The 24,107-nt window shown below is 31.5% G+C and overlaps 1 protein-coding gene across 2 annotated transcripts in view; it reads right to left on the reverse strand.

Annotated features, from left to right (window-relative positions):
• The window catches only part of LOC138945255 (uncharacterized), a 35,386-nt gene extending 17,971 nt beyond the window's left edge, over nucleotides 1–17,415 (reverse strand). Inside the window, exons 1-2 of one of the 2 annotated variants that reach the window (XM_070316645.1) lie at nucleotides 16,998–17,415; nucleotides 10,092–10,151 (exon numbers count right to left, since the gene is read on the reverse strand). In XM_070316645.1, coding sequence (XP_070172746.1) covers nucleotides 10,092–10,151; nucleotides 16,998–17,031 — 94 coding nt within the window. In that variant the 5' untranslated portion in view covers nucleotides 17,032–17,415. The remainder of the gene's footprint in view (nucleotides 1–10,091; nucleotides 10,152–16,997) is intronic. The other variant, XM_070316646.1, reaches the window with a different exon arrangement.
• Nucleotides 17,416–24,107: the final 6,692 nt, after the last annotated feature.

Below are 24,107 nucleotides of genomic sequence, written 5' to 3' on the forward strand. Positions count from 1 at the left end.
AATCGTTCTAAATATATTAATGCCATATATTATATTATTGTTACGCAATATAATATGTAATATTTGCATTATTATGCAATACGATATACATATGAAATAACACCAAATTGGCTGATTAAGAATTTCATTAATTTTTTCGTTCTCGCTAAAGTAATGATAAAATATGTTGACTATTTATTGTGACAAGCATTGGGAAATACGATGATATATGATATGTAATTAAAAAAAAAAAAATGACGTTACATAAAAACAACATCACTATAGCTATAATATTATCAACGAGCTGAAACTTCAGATAATATTATAATAAGCCTAAGAGGATCAAATTTATGTAGATAAATCAGATAAGCATTTTTATTCCCAAGAAACAAGATGATCTAATAATGCAATTAATTCCGGTTTATCGTGTTTACTCGTGCTTATCGCAATGTTACGACAGATAAACAAAATATACGAGTAAGCTTTCCACATAATCGATCTGGTCGTACAAATGACTGATTCTATAAATAAGCCTTTATCATTGTTTATAAATTGTCGTCAATTTGCGAAATTAAAATTTGTTTTTTATCATATCTTCAATTGAAAATAATTATAATTGTTGTAAAACCAAGTAAAACGAGACGATAATTAAATTAAATGCGATACTAAAGATATATTTTACATTTTTGTAATTTTAATTCATTCCATTTTTTTTCTGTTATAGTTACTTGTTCAATAGTTATATTTAATTGTTTTAAATAATTTCATATATATATATATATATATATTAGAAAGAATTGTAATTTGATTCATTAAATGTTTCATAAGATAATAATAATAATTATTATTATTATAATTATTATTAATAATTATTAATAATAATTATTAATAATTAATATTATTAATAATAATAATAATTATTATTATTAGAGTAACGCGAAAAAGTAACACGGTTTTAATATCGATGGTAATAAGAATAAATGATGTGTGTTACGCAATATCTGTTGATTACCATTTTATAGATGCGTTACACATGTTTTCCACTAACAGCAAAAATAATACATATTATTTATTACTAATGTAAAAACAGATATAATGCATTTTTCAAGTTTTTCCTGATTATATCTGAAACTTTTATCATACACGGGAATAATTATATTAAAATCTAATTATTTTCTCGCCTGGATATTCAATAACTATTTTTTTTTATAGATTTATAAAAATCAAAAATGATTAATCCTTTTTCCTGCGTTTTCTCGTTAGAAACTCATAAACTTTAAAGTGGATATCCCATTGAATCCGACACGGTTCGTTAAGTCCAACACATATCTATACAGGGTATGTCTAAAGTCTGACCCTCACCCCTGGATCTCGAAAACGGCTTTAAATATGGAAAAATGTTTCGGATAAAAGCTGTAGGATATTGAGGGGGACACGTGATGAAAATATGGACTTGACCTTGAGCGACCTTTTCAAGGCCAAGGCAATGTGATCGATGTTTTCTTAAATGGAACCCCCTATTTTTTATTGCATATTCTTGTAGCTTATCTCGAGAGCTTTTCAAAACACTATAATAAAGTATTTTTTTATTAAGCACTTTTTGAGTTATTTTATATTTTAATCTGACATATTTTGATATAAAAAATTAAATATCTCGTAAAATATTTAGTTTTCGATAATCTTACCGTAATACTTTTATCTACAGAATAATGAGACAAATCGATTAGTATAAAAAAAAAAAATTTATTTGAAGAAAAAGTATGTAATTATTTACAATATATATTTTTTAAAATAATTATTAATTTTTTTCTTTACACGAATTGATTTGTCTCATTATTCTGTGCATAAAAAAGTATTACGGTAAAATTATGAAAAACTAAATATTTTACGAGATATTTAATTTTTTGATATCAAAATATGTCAGATTATTTGTCAGATGTCTGAGAGGACTGTACGTCTGCGAATAAATATTTTGTACGCGGTCAATATACCTGTTGTCTCTCTCGCTCGAAAACAAAGGCTAATACGCTTTTTTCGTCTAGTATCATTGTACATATAATTATTGTAATGAATTGAGAATCGCCAAAAATATTCGGCAAAAAGGCCGTACGTTGCATTGACGGAGATTTGACGTAAACGAAATATATTAATTTTGCCGAATTCGATAGAATATGCGCTTTAGAGCTAACATTGACTAAACATTGGATGCAACGAAAATCACGTTTTCTACTGACGTAACGGCGTGATCGTTCGAACGGGCGATTCATTCTCCATAATTAAGCGGCAGCCAAGGTAGAAGTTATCGATGGCGGCGCATTAAAGGTTTCGCGAACAATTCCTGCAATGCTTTTGCAACTTGTCATCGGAACGTGCGGTTGGAAAATCACAGGATTGCCGATTTTGTAAGGCAGTACGATGCTGATATGTAAATTCATTCGTATAACGAACATAATTACGTTTAAATTATACAGAACGGAGATAAATGGTAAGATTAGTAAAAAATACATTTACAAGAAGATCAATATTTTTAATTAGTACAAGGTAAATATTTATTTACCTCTGTCCTCTCATTATGTAATTTACACCGTCATCATCAGACGATTTCCGCATTGTCAAGGTAAAATTTCCGAGTATAATCTAGAAGAGATATTAATTGCCGCTCGTTTCTTAATAAAAACTTATTAACAAATGAAAATTCGGCTGTTCAAGCAATGAATTTATTTTGAACATCCTATATATAATTCGACCCACATCGCCCGGCGCTTTCCATGTATGTGTGAGGAAGTCTATAATTATATGGTTCATCCATATGGGTTTGCAACATTCTACGCGAAACGTCACATACGCAGACAAAAATAAATTTCTACATATGCAAAAAGTTGCAAACCCATGTGAAACCATGTAATTATAGTAAAAAATCTCGTCAAATCTTAAAAGTATCCAGGCTACATCTCGCTTCGCGCCAATTGTTGTAAATGCGTGTAAAAACTTTTCTACGCATTTTTAATCTTCGACATTTTTGAACACCCTGTATAAAGACTTGCGTGTTTCCTAAGTGCGTGTACGGTATAGGTAATACTTATATACAATGTGTCTAATACTCTGAAATTATTATTGCTCTTTTATGTTCAAACTTTGATCTGCATGAAAGTTTCTTTGTCAATGATCTTTTACTAAACAATGAACGACGGTTAAAACCTCCCGGAGGTCAGAATGTTTATGGCTTTGTGGCCTTGACAACGGTGTAGATACGTCAACCGGAAGTCATTTGGGACTAATAGTGTAAAAGTAAGTATGTGATAACTAAATCTTAAATTAAAATTTTTCTTTTTTGAAAATCCAAGTCTCTTAAAATTAGATAGATATCCATAAAACACCGAAAGATTGCAGAAACATTGCATAGACCTTACATTGAAACATTGTAATATTGCATGGAAATTGCGAAATGTTTCTCCAATGTTACTGCAAGTCTGCGGCAACGTTGAAATGTCCGCCCTTAGAAATATTACAATGTAATATTACAGTAATGTTACGGTGCAATGTATCTATAATATTGAAATGCGTTGCTACAAATATGCAGAACGCTTTAAATTTGATAGATAAACTTTGAAAATATATAAAGACGTCCAAGAGAAATAAGAAAAGAAGATTGTGAATTTACGCAATTACGAGTTTTCTCTCTCTTGGATGTCTGTATATATTCTCGAAGTTTATTTATTAAAATCTGAAATATCGTGCATATTAAAAAATTATTATCAAATTTTTGGTTTTATATAAGAATGGAAACTATTTAACAATTTCCTGTTATCTAGTTAACATCGCTATTTTCTAAATAATTTACAAGTTTAAGAAAATAGTAATGATTAAATAATTTCATTCATAAAAGTTAAAATTTTACTTATATAGATATTAGACTCTATTTTACATCTTAAGTAGACAATTAACGAATAATTTTAACTTTTTTGGATATTTATGTATCCGATTACTGAACAATCAGTTCAATATCTGAATTCCCTGTGTTGGGATTGTATCGGATAAATTAAACTGATAAAAATAGTTATATCTTTAATCTTATTAGCCGCTCTTTGCAAGCTTTATGTAATCATCGTGACTGCCGTGATTACCGAAAACTGTTTTTTGTAATGTTTTTGAAATGTTGCTGTAACATTCTCATAAAATATTACAATTATATGTTCCAATAATATCTCAACAATATTACATCGCAACTTGCAAGATTGTAATATTACTGCAATGTAATTGCAATGTTCTGTGCTGTATGGGATATTAATTCATGATCAATGAGAACAGCTGCTCTGTTCATATTTTCTATCCGGGAATTTTTTTATTCTCGAATAAAAAAATTGTTGGCTTTGTATGTCGAGCTTTTCGAGCGACACGCTTGAAAAGATCAGATTTCAGAATCGAAGATGCTGATAATGTTTGCAAGCTCATGCAAATTGTCGAAATATCTGCCAGGTAGGTCGTGCACGTGGTTGCATCGATGCTGCACACGGTTGCACGCGTCTCGAGTTATAACGTACACAACTAAATTCCAGTGTCTTACGTTCACAGTCACGTACGTGGATCGGAAATATTCCACCGCATGAAAATTAAAGGATTACTCTATAGAGACGACAATCTGGAATAAAATTCTAAAAATCTCTAAAAAAAATTAGAAGCATTTGTAGAATTTTTAAGATTTTTCTTCCCCAAGTTAGTCATTAGTTGGAAGACTTATATATATATATATATATATATATATATATATATATATATATATAAATTGTTAATATTCTTTTTTTAGCGACTACCCGAATACTTCGATCAGTATACCTAATACGATATAAGAACCTGGACATCTTGTGGAAGAGCATAGGGATCATCACATCTCTCGAGAGGACATTGCCCATACTTGTTGCTAGGCGCTCCGAGGTCAACCGTTATAATTTCCGTCGACTCTGTGTTCGACGATTAGATATCCCGATCTAAATATCCGAATTTCATTTCATGATTACAGATTCGTACGAGCTTAAAAATCTGTCGAGCATTCGCAAGAATTTACGTAGAAGAAGAATCTTATTCTTCCCTTTCGAGCGTACAATCTTTGCTTTAATAGAATTTTTATTTTAATGAATTGAAAATTCGAAAGTCCTTGTTCCCCGATAAAGTTTCTACGAGAAAAAAAAAAAAATAATAATTTTCTCGAAAATGATATTATAAAACAAAATGATTATAGTCGTAAAACGTTTGTCAATTCCAACATCATGATTGATTCTAAAATTAATTAAGAAACAAACTATAATGTTCGCGAATTATAATGTTGCTTATTTTAAATGTTATCCCGTAGGATAAAATAAATTTATTTTAATCCTTATTATTATATAAAATAAATGTATATCTTTTTTTTTCTTTTTTTTTTTTGCTTTTGCTTATACTTTCATTCGCATGATCCATTATTCGCGCAAACAGTTTCGATGCTCGTTTAAATCTAATAGACTAGCTTTCCATCGGCCAATTGGTTGTGGCAATTGGTTAACCAATTAGAACCAATTACGCGCGTCACATCCTTTCGAGTGGACGCGCGCGCAGAAAAAAAAGAGTCACGATTGTCGAACGTGAAACCTAAACCTAAACTTGTCTCGCGGGAGCGAGACGCACGTGCCATGCTCGTGTACCACATGGACCACTTCCCTATTCCCCCTAAGCTTGCGATATACCATTATGTCTCGTTGCAGCGTTTAATGATCGAATTAGGACGAGGACTTGCGAATTAAATGACAACAACAGTTTTACAAGCGACTTCATTAAGGATACGACGTATAATTAACTTGATGGAATAAAGCAATTTTCTAACATAAAATATATAAATAAATATAATAAATAAAATATAAAAAAAATATCTCTAACAAGATATCGACTCTTTCATTGCCTTATCTATTTGCTTTCAAAAATAATTAAATGATAATGTAAATATTTTCGCAACGTTTGATTGTGATCGCCAATTATGTAATTTTGACAAATTCGCCTTCTCTTTTTTTTTTTTTTCAAATTATCAAGCATACAAATTTCCATTAATGTGGCACATTATTGGTGATGACGTAAACAGTATGTTGATGAAAGCCTGATGTATTATGTTAATGATTAATATCGATATATAATAATTCTTCAACGATTCGACATTGAATTGCCGACTACGTGCGACTTGAATAAATATTGAATGAATACAGGCGGAAAAGAAGAAAAAGCGAACTCGATTAAACGAAGGAGCTTGATTAACAGGAAATCAACATTGGATTATCTGGACGATAGATCTTTGACAAAGTACGTGTTGCAGCATTTTCGACGTCATTCTTATGAAATGTATAATAATAAAAGTCATCTAAAAGAAAATTATTTCCACGTAGAGAGAAGAGAGAGAGAGAGAGAGAAGAATCTTTAACTATATATATATTCTTGATCTTGAAATTTTTTTTAAACCTTTAATTTTTTTCTTATTAAAATATTTGCGCAAGTTTTATCTCTTTCGGCAAGTTTTTGAATGCTTCGGAAAAAAAAAAAAAAAAAAAAAACTTAAAATCTCTAAGAAGGAAATCTCATTAGTATGCTTTTATTGAACTTTTATATTGAAATTTTATTTATCCGTTTTTGAGTCAAAAATCAAAATGATCTCTCTTTCTGCCTTTTCTCGATTGGAAAACGTAAGTATTGCGTAGCACCAGAGCAGTTGGCGTTTATTGTCAAGCCTCGTTAAGACCGGAGGTTAAGCGACAATTGAACCGCAGAAGGCGGTTTAACAAGACAGATAACCGATACAGTATAAGTATTGTTTAAGGATGCGCAAATATTTGTGCATATTTGTGTATTTATTATATTTATGTCCGAGATACTTCGATATTCAATAGACAATATTTTTAGTGGCATTCTTGAAGATAGTGCATTATTGTCTCAGAAATTAAGAGAGTATCATAATATATAGTATCATAGTGTATAAGTAATTAAAAATTAAAAATTATATATATATATATATATATATATATATATATATATATATTTGTTTTTCTAAAAACTCTTGAAAGAGAAAAGATGAGCTATTACAGTTGCTGCTTTTATGTATAAGAATGTTTTGCACAAAAATGATGTTATAAAAAAAAGTTGCTGCTCATTGTACTTTGTACAAAGTGTGAGATGCCTCATATAATTTTTTTGTAATCAAAAAGAAAAGATATAATGTATGATAAATTTTTTTTCTTTCTAATCAAAGATCCGAGGATTCTTTTTCAAAACTGTGTTAAAACCGGGAAACACTTGAAATATGTATAAATAAAATTTTAGCTATATACTTAATTTAAAATTTAGGAACAAACTACAAAAACTACTTTTGCTGCTAATATTTTGGAAATTTGTGTCAAATTTTAAAAGAGGAGAATAGAGAAGAGCGACGAAGATATTATATAAAAGATACAAAAGTACATAAGCCCTCTTCTTCTATTTTTAAACATTCTAGATATTAATATGCTTCTATATTAGATATAATATCGAATTATTATTGATAACTCTGTTAAAGATAACCGTGAAATTTTTTAAAATATTTTAAATATCCGATTAAGTTAAGTTTTCGCAAGTGATTAATTCGTAAGATTGCAATCTTACGCAATCTTGCCACGTGTGCAACATTAACTGCGTCTCTACTTGAAATAATTTTGATATCTGATTTCTGCATTGTTTACACAGCTTTTATGTCGAGCGCTAAACGTATTACATAAGTTACGTATATTATATATTTATTTTATTTTAGTTACGTATATATATATATCTTTATTATAACATTTGCAAATTTTATTATTTAATTAATTTAAAAAAAGTGAAGACAATGATTATTTATGATATAAATTGTAAAGTTATTATTAAAATACTATAATGTATGGATAAGTGTTAAATAATATTTAATGATAATGAGAGAGAGAGAGAGAGATCGTGCAATAAACATAAGAAGCTGATTAATATACTAAATGCAATTAAATAATAATATTGATAAAGCACGATAAATAATATCATCTAATAATATTATCAGATATGATCAACAGCTGCAAAATTTGAAAACTTACCATAAGTATCATAAGTCGATAAGAAAATTATAAGAAGATATATTATCAACTAACCAGTAGAAGGATCTCTGTTTTACCTACAGTACATTCAACATGTTACGAGTGAATACTTCGCTAGAGGACGTCAGAGTTACAATTCTATGCATTGAACTCAAATGGAATGACACGTGATTTCGTGTAGTGACAGCTTCAACAGCTGATCGATAGAGATCTCGGGTTTCAGTGATGATTCTCACACGTCTCTTCAATATCTTTTTATACTATAACTTACATGATTTTATATACGATTATAAGCAAATGTCACCTTAAATAATGAAATTAATTGTGTATAAAAGACACGCAATTAAAAATAATTACAATTTATTGAGAAGTATGATATTGATGAAAAAATTTGAAATTTTTTACCATTTAGTTTTTATGTAATATAATAAAAAATGTAAGATAATTACTGACACGCAAGTTATAAAAATTTTGTCTGAAATAGTCCTTTTTTTCTATATTTCATAACTTCGATGTTATTCATTCGAAATCAGATATATCGAATCACGTTCGAGAGATCGTTTTAATTCCTAGATGAGAAAGGATTTATAAAAGAATACGTGTATCTCACATTATGATCTACATATTTAAAGCTCTCCTCATAATTGCAAAAGGACTTCCATATATTTTTTTCGTTTTTGTGTAGCCCCATGTTTATATAAAACTTATTTATTACAATACTTCGTTCCATAGATTTTCGAATAACCGTCAATAGCCGAAAAAACACTTTTCGATACATGTGAAATTGATTATTAACTGGTTTATTTCAAAACCTATGGAGCGAACTACAATAATTTTGATCTCATTTAAAAGATAATTTAATACCGAACCAAAAATTTCCTATAAACATGGGTCAAAAAATGCTTCCTTAAGAAGTTAGCGCCCAAAAATCTCCGAAGTCACGATTATTTTTTACATTTCTAAAAATATCGGGGAAAGTATGCGTTTTTAACAAAAAAAGTACCGAAAGAAAAGTTGTAGAGAATTAAATTATCTTTCAAATGAGATCAAAGTTATTGTATTGTATAAAAAAGTGAAAAATCAATTTTCATGTAAATTTGACGTGACTCTTTCTTTGTGAATGCACAATGCAAAAACTTGCATGCGCGCATATGTGGGGGACTATTACTATGACAGCTGGTTTGTCACAGTAACAAAAACTTTATTTACAGCCAATCCTTTATTTACGTGAAATTAGACAGACATTCGTGCTCGTGTATTCTCGGAAAGAATTACTGTCTCGTACAGGCGCTAATTAATCATTCGCTGTCGCGAGTTAATGACAGAACTTCTAGAGATATATTCGCTTTTGTTGCAAAAATATTGATTTAGCAAGTATACATCCTTAATAATGTATTGAAAATTGGATATTATTGTATATTCGAATATACTAAACAAATACGGTAAATTATATCTTATAATTAGTAATCGTGATTCAATTGACGTAGCCGCACGTTCCATCAGTCGAATGCATCAATTACGTGTGTCTTATTATTTTAGCATTAATCTAGTCATTCACTGGAAATCTAAAGCATTCGACCGCTGCGCCAAATGTCAACAAACTAAAAACTGCAATTGTATTCGGCGTAAAAAAAAAAAAAAAAAAAAAAAACTACGAAAAATTATTAATCTTATCTTTCTTTGTATAATTAATAATTTTTGACTTTGTAATTAAAAGTTTTCATCGGTTTTCAAATTATACTAAAATCGTACAGAAACTATATATCTACGTATTTAATTCATGGTCTTAAAATAAGACCAATGTAATAGAGAGTCGATTCAGAGAGAAATAAAATTTATCATTAACAACTCTCTCTCTCTCTCTCTCTCTCTCTCTCTCTCTCTTTTGTAAAATTAACGATTGTCATAAAATCTTTTAAAATTTACCTGTTTCGAATTCGTAACGCGAGAAAAAAACAAAAGATCGAAAAAAAAGAGAAACACAAAATTTTTTATCGAGAGACTCACCGGTGTCGTTTTCGTGCCCTTGGGACCCGTCTCCCACATCCTCGGTGGCTGTAGAGAGTGCTGCAACAAAGATATGGAAAGAGCAAAATAAGATCAGTAAGTGTGACCACCTACCATTTTATATTAGGGAGACATTGAAGGCAGGGACACAGAAGAGGGTGGAGGGAGGGGAGGGGGGAGGGGGGGTCGCGATTATTAATGCGAGTCGCATCGTAAAGTTATGTGCCCTTGGGACAATCGCGATGACTTCCTCCCGTTGACGGACATTGACGTCCATTAAACTATATAAATTATAGTACAGAGGAGTCCCGTGACAATTAGCTCTTTGTTGGAGTTATTTATGCGCCGTGATCTTTGACTGGACCCTGCGGATAAAAGGCCGGGATGAAATGAAATTAAGCACGTTTGCCTACTTGATTGTTACAATTTTAGTGTAATAGAATTATATACCGTCTGTCACACATTAAGAGTATATACGCCTTACGAATTTACGTACTCTAAACAGATACAGTTATTATTATATGTATATTTATCTAATAAAGTAAAATTCTCGAATTTGATCTGTTATTTCGTCTTGTGCGTGAGGTCAATTTTTTTAAAAGAATTTCTCAAATCGTTCCTATTTTAATCGGCCAAAAACAACTTCTGAATCATTGCCGGAATTTGGCACGCAATTACACCTATTATGGATTGCACCTGATTGAGCATTACAGTTTAATTCACGTGCATATAACTGTCGTGATGCGTCAGTAAATCGTACGCTACTCGCGTTAATTAGCAAATCCCGGCTTTAAATGCGGATACAACCTACACGCGTGACGGCGTTTCAAACGACGAAATTATTACACATTGCACAAAAATGTTTCATGCAAAAGTTGTAGAGCTCTAAGTAGCATTATATAATAATATTAGTATGACCTTGAATAGTACCGTCAAGGTCATGTAAAAATCACTTTTTTTATTGCATATTTTTGTAGCTTATCTCGAGAGCTTTTCAAAACACTATAATAAACTAATAAAATATTTTTTCATTCAAGTATTTTCTGAGTTATTTTATATTTTAATCTGACATATTTTGATATAAAAATTAAAATATTTCGTAAAATATTCAGTTTTCGATAATCTTACCGTAATACTTTTATATCCAGAATAATGAGACCAATCAATTGGTGGAGAAAAAAAACGAATAACGATTTAAAAAAATACATTGTAAGTATAATAATTTTCTTGAAAACAATTATTTTTTTATACCAATTGATTTGTCTCATTATTCTGTACATAAAATTACGGTAAGATTATCGAGAACTAAATATTTCACGAGATATTTTATTTTTTTATATCAAAATGTCTCAGATTAAAATACAAAATAGCTCAAAGAGTACTTAAAATACTTTATTGTAGTGTTTTGAGAAGCTCTCGAGGTAAGCTACGAGAACGTGTAATGAAAAATAGGAGTTTCCATTCGAAAAATTCAAAGTGATTTTTATAAGACCTTGACGGTGTTATTCAAGGTCATACTAATATTATTATCTAATGCGCCACTTTGAGCTCTACAATTTTTGCATGAAACATTTTTCACGAAAATGCCTTGTCTCCTCAAAAAACTGCCGATACGGGCGCTCCGTTACATCCTGTATATATATACACCCTGTATGTTATCCGCTTCTATGGGGTACGATTGTGCGCCCCATAGACATACGAAAATTTCGCGAATGTGATCGAACACGGCAGCCTTCTTGAATCAAAATACAGCAGCCGGTTCAAGGATCATCTCGATCGTGACGATGAGATGTCCTCAATGAATCGAGACGTGAGCCGCAGCGTTTCCTCAAGGTGAGCTTCTCTTTATTGCCTGCATCCGAACAATCTGTAATTCGCGTAGTAACCAGTTCGAATAATGGACTGAGCGCACACTTGTTTCTCTCTTTCATTTGCATTCCTCTTCAACAGTTCTTTTCGAAAAGTAGAATTTTTACAATGAATAATTAATGCATATATAAGTAAACAAGCAAGCCTTTACATCAGTGAACACGAATTCCGCATTGTCCGTTGCTTTAAACGAGATCAATCTGTGTTTTCAATACAAAACAAAGTCCACGATAAATCCAGTTCCATATAATAATTATAGATATGGATCATTAAAGGCTCTGTTTCGAACTGGAAAATCCTATGATACAAGGTAGATCTCGCTTTGCGAGAATAGTTGAAAATTCATGTAAAAACATTTAATTATAGATTTATCAGTTTTTATTTCTTTACTCGAACAGCTGAATAATTTAAAGGTTTATTAAAAGTTTTTCTTTTCTTTTTTTTTGTATAAATTTAATTTATGATTAGTATAGATTTCAATCAAATATATCGAATTACTTTCAAAGAATTGTTCGAATTCTTAAACGAGAAAGTACATGAAAAAAGAAAGTCTTATTTTTAACAATCTTAAAATATTAGGTGTACAACTTTGCTTCCGCCGTTTTCCTATAGATGGCTTTAGCGGTAAGTAGTGGTCGAAATAAATAGATCATAGACGTCATGCAATAAACTTGGGCATCTGTCAACATAACACCATAGAAACATTAGTCGATTTGTGTCTGCATCATAAAGTTATTCTCGATTGAAAATGTCAGTTTACGAGCCAAATTCTCGTCATTTGCGGGAGGTTTTAATTTTCTGCTTCAATATGAAGAAATCTGCGGCTGAGGCTCATCGAATGCTCTCAAATACTTATGGTGAATCCGCTATTAGTGAAAGAACGTGTCGTGAGTAGTTTCAACGCTTCAAGAACGGTGATTTTCACGTCGAAGACCGGCATAGCGGTGGAAGAGAGAAGGTTTTCGAAGATGCAAAATTGGAGGCATTACTTAATGAAGACTCGAGTCAAAGTCAAAAAGAATTGGCACGATCATTGGGAGTGACTCAACAAGCAATAACCAGTTTTTTTTACAATAAAGCCTCGAATTTCGGGAAAAAAACGGCGGAAGCAAAGTTGTACACCTAATATATTAAAAGCTCAGCGAAAGATCGGCTTAGGCATAGTTCGGATGGTTTTCTTGTCATAAATCGAAGCGAACAATCGCTCATGAAGATAATATTGTACTTTGAACTTTTAAATACTTTCAGCACCGTTATTCCTCTGAATCACTTGTAGATTATTTCTTCCATTAGGAAATACTGACAAAAAAGACTCGAGCATTTTACTGATAATGGGCACGTGTAATTCTGCGTTTACACTCCTTCATGAATTGCGAAATTCTACCTACATCTTTTTCTTTCCCTTTTTCTCCTTCAAGTCTTTTTTGTCTCGACAAGACATTTTCTTTCTTATTACAAGCAATTCTTTGTAATTAATATCCATAAATACTAATTATCGATCGCACCGGATTGACGATCGAGATCCAGCGAGTTTCGCACGTGCGTATATTATCGGATTGCGTGTGCCGGATTTCTATAAGAATTCAGAATAATGTGTCGATTACGTGACGACGATGTAAAATGTCTCCCCCTTGCATTCCAATTGAAATGATGTCAGAAGTGATATTATGAGAATTTATTTAATATAAATTCGTGTGCGAACAGGGTAATCGCAATGATAATATATTGTAATAATATTCGAAGAATATTTTAATACTATCTTTTATCCTTGGATAAAACATTATAATAACATATTTGATAATTTACACATTATATATGAGTCAATATCGAAGCTACATAAAAAAAAAAAAAAAAAAATAAAAAAATAAAAAAATCATCGAATGATCCGGCTAACCAAATTACGAGATTGAGGGTTAATTTGTTGGCCCTTGGACTTTTTAATCACCTGACATTACGAAGTTATTGATGCCTTTAAGTGACATTAGCATACTGGAAATCGACACGAGCGGCCTATGATTTACTTAAACAAGCCTCGTGCGTTAGTAATTTCGAAAGGATGTTGCAATCATCCGACATCATTATTCAGCGGATCGATTGCATTTGGAAATTCATACAGGGGCGCGCGCAAAAAAAGTAACTTTCGTTTCATTTTTATCACTTTGATCGTATCTAATGTTGTATCGGCGTAAAACTGACAGCAAAACGTTATTAATTTTATTGTGACAAAAAAAAAAACAATATCCGTAATAATATTTTACGTATTTTTGCACAATATGAATTTTATTTGTTTAATAATGATTACCTCCATGCATTTGAATATATTCAATAGAGTAGCTTAATTTTTTGAATCAAAATAACGGTTTCTTAAAAAAAAAAAAAAAAAAAAAAAAAAAAACACGAAAATTTAATATTTTTTAATTTTTTAAATTATATATAAAAATGTTAAATTATGTATAAAATATGAGTCATTGTATACAATTCCATTTTATACATACATACATTAAGTTTTTAAAAATATAGAAAGAAATACATGAAATTGTGTAATACTTTTCGTTTGATTTATGATAAGATTTCAAATCTTTCTGCTTCCGCGATTTCCATCAAAAATTTTTGCGCGACGCCCCTGGACGTCGAGATTATTTGCGTTTTATGAATGGAGCTGTAAGCGATGCCGCAAGCGATCGCGAAAGACGGTGAGAGGCGATCTCGGGGATTATAGAAAGTCTTCAAAGTCGATTTTTAACATGCGCATCGTCTCGCATCGTCGGAATAAAATGGAGCGAATTAATATGGGAATTTCAAGTTGGAGATATAATTATTTCGAGAATTTATTAAAAATATATTTTCACGGGAATGTCACGTATAAATATCTAGAATTTATCGAAATATATTCAAGTCTATTATTATTCAAATAATCTAATATCTAAACGTCAAATGTCGATTATTGTTTTAGTGTCGAATTATTGAACTCTTCGACTGTCAAGATATTATAATATTTAGACATCAAAGTGTTCACGTGCATTAATATCCAAATATGTAGATATTTATATAAACAATTTATATAAACAATTATTCGAGTATCTTTCGAGAAAAGTTTATACGATACCCCGTATAAGTTTTCAAGGGTATGGAAATAATATTCGCTTATGACAATATTTGAATATTTAAATGTCCGTCACGTGTATCTTGCCGACTTGTTCGCTATTTGGGCTGCGTACTTGGACGACAGGAATCATCGCTCGTTGCGAAGATACTACACGCGCGATATGACACGAAAGACGGGAATGAATAAGAAGAGAAATGGAAAAGGTGAAATACATACGTAAGTGAACGGTGGGAAGTCGATGGTAACAACGTGTGTGGTTACAGCCGGCTTTCATCTGCATACGTCATAATGTAATTGGTTATTTGCAACATGCGCTAGCGCATTCATAATTCAAATATTGCAAGACAACATTACACAGTTGTCGCGAAGCAGAGAATATAACTTCGTTTTTTTTTTCATTTAATTTTCAAATTGAAATTTTATTGAACTAAAGTTTATTTTGATCGCCTTTATCAATGTAATACATTTTTTTTCTTCGTAAAGCACGTAATCCTTTCCCTAATAAAGTAAAATATATTATATTTCTGTGTTATAAATCTTTTTCATTAATAAAATTTAAGAAAATCATCTAAAATTTATCTTGATTGGATAGAAGACGAAGGACTAATTTTATGATCGTTTCGTTTCTCCGATTTAAAAATTGATGCTACTTAAATTTTTTTCTTTTAAGAAACGTTACAAAGTATCGCATAAACTGATCCCATCGAGAAATGAAGCAATGGATTATGACAGCATATGTCACAATAAACATGTAAAAATGTTATAATAAGACCCCGAGTGTGGATTTAAGATTACACATTATTTTTACATGCTTTGCGTGTAAAAATATTAAGACAAAATAATAAAGAAATCAATTAATCTTATGATATTTTTATCGATATATATCACGTTTTTAAAAATGTCTCATATCTCGTAAACTTCTCTTCCATTGCGTAAATGTAAACGAGCCGATATATAATAGATGTTAGGAAAGAGACGGATTAAGAATTGACGCGTCTTTCTGATAACGACAGCTTTATAAAGTGTAGGTATTACATTCTAGAAAATGTAGACAGAGCATATCGAAGGCAAAGAGTAATAAAGTCAATTGCAGTTAACAAGATAACATCGCGATCATTCAATTGAGAATCCCTCTTGACAACTTCCACGCACGTGCATTCATTGTCGATATTGTGCAAGCATGGCATTCGCGCGCGAAAGGGTGCTCAACGGGTTGTTGCATTCACAGAATTTCGCACTACTCTATAATTAGGCTAATTATAAGCTGACCTTTTTTCCTTTTTTTTTTTCCTTCAAGCCTGAATACCGGAACAGAGCGGATTCGTACGTTGCACTGTCTATAAACTTTCTCTAATAAATTGGTCTTCCTTCTATTTGTTTATAATGTAACCATACTCGAGTTTGAGAAAAATCAAATGTAATTACTTGTACAAATAAATTATAATAATTTATGGAAAAATTGGAAGAAATAAAAAGAAATTTTATTTTAATTGGAGGGAAGAAAAGGAGTGAGGTAAATATAAAAGCTACTTATTACAAATACTTATTTATTGTTGATGTAATTTTAATTAATTGAGTTAAAAAATTTATCTTGATTTACTCAATAATAATAATAATAATAATAATCTCATCTCTATTTACATATATATATATATATATATATATTCGATTAATATTTCAGTTTTGATGACACTAATAATTAATAAATTATTAATAGCGTAACATAATTAATACAATAATTTAATTTTGATTAATATTGCAATTAATTAACAATGCAAAACATGTGACCTTGGGAAAGCCCGGTATATTGATACAAGAGGAAGAAAGGAAGTAAGAAAAGAAATGCAGGCGGTTGCAAAAGTACGTCCGAGAAAGTGTTCCCTTGCCGTTATTCCGTACACGCATCGCGTCGCGCGTATTTACATACGTACCGATTTCAGCATGTTGCACAGAGAATTCCAACATGGTCCACTGAAGATAATCGGCGATCAATGACGATGCCGGCGATTACTATTCTCATACGAGCGATAACCGTCGGAATGTCGGGAGATACCGGGAGAATCTCCGGATAGTCGCTCCGATCGATCAATCCATCATTCTGTTATTATTCGCGCACTTTCAGGCACTCGAGGATCCAACACGAAAATATTATGATGTGGATTTCAAGTAAATATTACGTAGTCGTGAAGTGTGAATATATATATATATATATATGTATTTATGAAGATTTTATGGGAATAAAGGGAAGGTAACAACGCGCGTGAAAAAAATGCCTTTAAGATTGATGATTTTACGGAAATTTAACGATCGAAGAAGACCGAAGATTGAGAGAGTTTGAAAATTTGAGATTCTAAAAATTTTTAACATTTATATTCGCGAATGAGATTTCGAAATCGAGGAAAAAAAAATTTTTTCAAGTAAGATTTATGATTATGTCGGAAAAATTTCAGAACACAAAGATCTTAAGAAGATCTTAAGATCAATCTTTAATAATGGCAAAAGAAATTTGAGGATTTCAGGAACCGAGGATGCCAGATGGAATTTAAGCATCTGGTGACATAACGATATAGAAATTTGAGGATTTAAGGAAAGAATCGAAATCGGAAGATTTGCCAATGTGATAAGGTATCCAAAAATAAAAAAAAAATAAAATAATAATAAAAACACTTTCGACGAGAACCTTTCTGTTCGGTTTCGCAACTCCGGATCAATACTAATGAAGGATAAGAAAAATTCGTAATTCCGTTGACGGAGTTTCAATCGACAGATCGCCGTAATCGCACCTGTCAGACGGGACCAATCGTAAATCCCGACTCGCGTGATAATGATAAGATCGATGCTCACGGATCACACTTTTTTTCGGCTTACAAAATTAGGCTCGTCTCGCGCGCGAGCGCGCGCGCGCGTTTTGATACACCGAAATGGCCGAGTCTTTTACACGCGGCGGAAGAATAGCTTGCGTACGACGACAAGAGGACACGCTCCAGTAGAAAGCGTTCGAGACGCACTAATATGCTCCAACATCGCGACGCGGAGCAAAGCCGAGCCGATCCCACGAGACGTCATTGCGCGATACGCGCCCTGAAGTAACGGGGCGAGTAAATTGTGTGTGTACGCGTGTGTGTACGTATGTATGTTTACGCGTGTGTACGATGTGTGCGAACAAGTGCGGAGAAGAGAGAGGCGGAGAGAAAGAAAGAAAGAGAAAGGCTGAGTTACGAGAGGGGGGGGGGGAGACAGGTAGACTTTTCACCTTCGACAATCACCGAGTGATCGAATGGATCAAAGCGAGATAGAAAAGACATGTAAATGGAAAATTTAGCAAGGAGTTAATGGAAATTGACGTTTTGTTTTGATCGAGGTAATCGATATTGGAATGAGAGAGAGAGAGAGAGCGAGAGAAAGAGAGAGAGAGGGGAGTTGATTCCGTTAAAGCTGGAATTTGCGTATATATTTCTATTCCATTATAAAAGCGAATTATTTCAAATGTTTTTTTGAATAATAATAATTTACGGCGACACGTGGAAAATAACAGCTGTTATTATATAAGTCCACGGATTACCCTAAGCTTATCGAAGATTGATTTTCAAATATTGAAAGATAAATTAAAAGAGACATCAGTTGTTTCAATATCGTATCGAATTACTCAATAACGATTAATAATATTAATAATGTCACTGACAATTATAAGACTAAAAGGGGCAGTACAATTTCAGGCGGACAAAACTCGGAAAAAAAAAACATTGAAATTTTATATAAAATTTATCGTATTGATGTATGTAAAATTAAGCGCAGAAAATTTCGAGATTAACAATACATATGTATTCGGAAGTCAATCGATCGGAATGTATCGAAGAAGAACGGTTGTTTATTAAAATTACATCTGCATGATTAATTGGTAATTCGCGATAAAGACATGAAAACAACATACTCTGTTTCACCACCCGCGGAGGATAATTCTTTTTTATTTGCTTCTTCAATAATAATTATTTTGTGATATTCGTCTCAATTAATCCTCCACATTCCTCGACGATTATCAATCAATTTATTTGACATTAGGGACAAGTAAAGATGTTCAAACAATCGAAACATTTAAGATAAAAGTCTATTCAAATTCTCTGAAAAGGCTATTAAAAAATTATCAAATGTCTGAAATATAAATGTTTTTTATAGAAATCTTTAAAGGATTTTTAAAAGATTTAAAAAAATTTTTTAAAATATAAATATAACAATTTAGCAAAATTAACAAAAATTAATAATATAAATAAATAAATAAAAGATTAAAAAAAATAATGTTAGGTGTACAACTTTGCTTCCGCCGTTTTCCTATAGATGGCTTTAGCGATAAGTAGTGGTCGAAATAAATAGATCATAGACGTCATGCAATAAACTTGGGCATCTGTCAACATAACACCATAGAAACATTAGTCGATTTGTGTCTGCATCATAAAGTTATTCTCGATTGAAAATGTCAGTTTACGAGCCAAATTCTCGTCATTTGCGGGAGGTTTTAATTTTCTGCTTCAATATGAAGAAATCTGCGGCTGAGGCTTATCGAATGTTCTCAATTACTTATGGCGAAACCGCTATTAGCGAAAGAACGTGTCGTGAGTGGTTTCAATGCTTCAAGAACGGTGATTTTCACGTCGAAGACCGACATAGCGGTGGAAGAGAGAAGGTTTTCGAAGATGCAGAATTGGAGGCATTACTTAATGAAGACTCGAGTCAAAGTCAAAAAGAATTGGCACGATCATTGGGAGTGACTCAACAAGCAATTTCAAAACGCCTCAAAGACATGGGAATGATTCAGAAGCAAATTTCGGGGAAAAAACGGCGGAAGCAAAGTTGTACACCTAATATTAATAATTTATAAGAATCTAAACGAAATTTCCTTATCTAAACAAAATAGATACATATTTGAAATTGTTTCAGAATGACTAGGAAGTTTTTGTTCTTGGAAGAAGTCTAATGATGTCTGAAAATCCCACGATCGCAATGATCGGATAATAATCGAACATCCGTCACTTATCCGTCGAATAATTCTATTTTTTCTACACGATCAATTATTCTACCGGATGCGAACTCGTATCGGTGGCATATTAATTTCTGTTCGAATGGCAAGCGCATAACGTGTAATTGAAGCGTGCGATGAACGCAAAGCGGGAAGCAGGAAGGAAAGTCGACAGGCTCGTCATTGTGGCTAATCGGAATAATAAGCGATCATTTTCCATTGCCGAAGAATCAATCGATTCCGGATTATGATTATGACGTCAGGCAATCGATGAAGGACGACGCGCCTTGTCTAATAAACACACGTGTCCCTATCTTGATCTCGATTATGTCGTAGCATCGCAAGATAATAACTTTCCCTTTTTTTTTCTCGCCTTTCCTATTTTCCTTTTGTCTCGTACAGGATATCGTACCAAATCGTTAGACTTCTCGTACGTGCGTTTTTCAAAGTGAAGATATTTAGGTCAGTACGAGACGTTAAAGCACTGATGTTCGTGAGATACACAAAGAGTTGACTTGTATCGTTCTTCTTAAAGTATTATGTACATTATAGTGATGGAAAAAGATCACTCTCAGTATAGCAGAACCGCTTTTGACCTTTACCCAAGTTCTTCTCACAATCAGTCAAAGAATAATCAATCTTTGGCTGAAGAGAATCTAATGTCGCAACTAGCTATAGTTATATTTTTTTCTAATTTTTACGATATATAATAAAAATTTGCAGTTAAAAATAGTATAGTCGAATGAACTATTAATTATGCTCATGCTTCTTTCTTTTTGTTTCGTTATCTTTTTCCTTCTAGTTGTTATCTTTTAGTAAAGCAAATGTTAAAAGCTTCATTATATTTATATAAATATAATTGCGTTATTTACATAAAATAAATTATTTTATTCCTTATCCTTTATTTCATATTTTACTATATAAATATTTAAAATTATTATATATATATAATGTTATATTAAATAAAATATATAATTATTAAATTATATAATTTATAATATATAATTATTATTGAAGTATATATATATATATATATAACGTTATATTAAATAAAATATATAATTATATAATTTATAATATACAATTATAAATATTTTACACACACACACACATACATTAAATATTGAATGGTTTTCTTAACACCATGTGTGTGTGTAAAAAATTTATAATTATATATTATAAATTATATAATTATATATTTTATTTAATATAACATTATATATATAGCAGTAATAAAATTATAAAAATAGAAATGTCAATCGTAATTATTTTACTATGCAATTATAGTTGCAGATACCGAACACTTGTCCCTTATGTGTAATTATTTCACGTAATTATATTTCATACGCGCGTAGGAATGCAATGTATCCCCCCCCCCTCCTCCCCCTCCCTCTCCCCCCGTTGTCATATACTAATTCAAGATGTAATATAACTGTGGTACATTATTGTAATGAGAAATAGTGACGAGTTCGGAATCGACTTGACTTTATTTCCTTAAGCCAAGCGAAAGCTTAAGCCCTAATTGCAGAATCGTTTTTTTTTTTTTTTCAATTGAAGATTAAAGAATTTCAATGTGAGGGAATAAGAGTGTGATGGATATACATAGATAACACAATTTTTTTCAATTTACTTTACGGATACCCGCTTATTCAGTCAAGAGAATAAAACCAGGTAGGTGGAAAATAATTTCTTAATCTTTTTACGAAATATAAAAATATTTAGGATAGATATAAAGACAATGCAGAGAATATGAGAAATTGATCGTTTCAAGTTTCATTCGAGTTTCTCTTTTCTATTTTCGAAATATATTCAAAATTATTAATTTTCAAATTTCTAAGCTTTTAATCTTCTTGCAAACGTCGACCGACTCTCAAGATTTCACATTCTATATATTTTTCAAGTACTATCTTACAAGCTCGACCGATCATTAAGCATGTCTTATCAGCGCTTGCACGTGACATATGATATACACGCGTACAAGTAATCATCTAGCTGTCCCGATATTGTATATGTATAGATTGCCACATACACGTACATGTTCTCTTTATGTACCCTAAGGCGCTTCTCGGTGACGACATAAGCCATATTTGTACTTGTGATAATGACGACCTCGGAAAGGCCTCGTCGTCGACCTCTTCTCCGATCTCTTGATCTCTCGGATCTTTCGCGTGGCTCCCGCCGACTTTCTGATCTGTTCATAGAATTATTCTCTCAACTATTCGACGTCTATGCTTGATTAGCTCTATGGTATATTGATGGCAGCATTTTAATCCAGCAACGGATAAATAAAACGCAAATTTGATTTTTAATATTTGGGACTTCCTCAAATTCTAGGAGCCATGGAGACACACGAAGACACACGTTAGATCACATAGCGCTGAAAGAGATATAAAATGATTGTGAATTTTGTGGAACAAAATAGAGTTGTAGAAGTTTCGAAACTTTTCGCGCGCGCAGCAACGAGAGGAATAAATTAAAAAATGATGCTTATGAAATTCAAGAAACTTAAAAAAAAACACCTGGCATTCATAATTGACAATAATAACGTAATTAAAGGAAAAAAAATCAATTAAGATGTCCGTTATCGCGATATTTAATGCACGATGAATTAATTACCAACCAACCAATCAACTCTTCTCGTTCTTGCGATTCTTTTGCCATCTTTGCGATTTCTAAAAATCGCTCTCGAGGCTTCCAAGCTGTGATAATAAACCAAACGCATAATTCGCAGGTATGATGTTGCCAATCAGTATACACGAGTGATAACGCGCGAGCAAAGTCAACGAGAGATAAGGTATCGCGCGAGTTAGACTAAAAATCGAACTCACGTCAAGCGAGATATATACACAACGAGATACAACGCAAAACAAACAGCTTCAGAATGACAGCCGGACAAGATTTTCGACTGATCTCGATTAGTGTGATTTTTTTTTTTTTTTTTAAATAAAATCTCTAGATTACAAATTTTTTTCTTTTTAAAGAAATGAACAATATTTTCTATCAATAAGTCAATAAACCTTATTATTTAGCTTTCAAAAAATAATCCGTAAACATTCTCCGCTACTCATGAAAATGAGTAATATAGAGGGGATTATATATAATAAAAGAGAAAATATAAGCGAACAATTTTTTCGGCATTACAATTTATAGAATCCACGAAATTAACCGGAATTTGTTCTTCAACGTGTGTGATGTATTTATTTTTTAAATATCGTGTGAAAATTCGTATTATAATTTGTTAATAATTAAATTATTAATAATGATTAAATTGAACGACATCCATAATTCATTTACAATTTATAATCCTTCGTCGTATTCATATACTGCGGCCTTGATTCTGTTTAGATATCGAATCTCTGGCCAATTGTCTCGCATGCTGTTAATGACCGATTAATCAATTGTTGAAGAATGATATTTAACGACTTAAATATTTTATTCGATTTTACAATCTCTGATAGTAATAAAATCAGATGTTCGCGCTAACAATAGGCATACAGTAAATTTTCACAAACTTTCGCAAATCATTAAATAAAAGACTGTTCTATTTTTACACAAGGCTTCGATAAAATTTTTATCCTTCAAACATTAATAAACTTTAAGTCGTGATAATTTTTATTTCAACATTTCTCTCTTATATGTAAATTCAGTTTTTTTTTTTTTTTTTTTTTTTTTTTTTTACTTGTAATGCACAATACAAAAATTCGATCGAGCTAATTTTAGATATACAAATCTTAGCGTTAAGAAGCATAAATGATTTATTTGCCTGCACGTGTGTATCGCTATTTTTAAACCCCGATATCGCTGTGTAATTAAAGAAATTTTTAGAGACACGGGATTGAAGCCTCATTTTTCCGAGAACAAGTGTGTGAAAAGAAACATTTTGTAATAGTTTATCACGTCCGTGACGTTGTTGTTGCTCACGAGCCAAATTGCTTGCTCGTAATTGTATTGTTTTTATCGGAATCTCTATCAGAGAATAGATACGACATCTAGAAAACATACTATTGTCCAAGTGAATCGTGACTCTTAT

The sequence above is a fragment of the Polyergus mexicanus genome, unplaced genomic scaffold (genome assembly GCF_030449975.1).
Source record: "Polyergus mexicanus isolate NDT 795.1 unplaced genomic scaffold, iyPolMexi1.0 SCAF_3, whole genome shotgun sequence".
In the NCBI taxonomy this organism is placed as follows: Eukaryota; Metazoa; Arthropoda; class Insecta; order Hymenoptera; family Formicidae; genus Polyergus; species Polyergus mexicanus.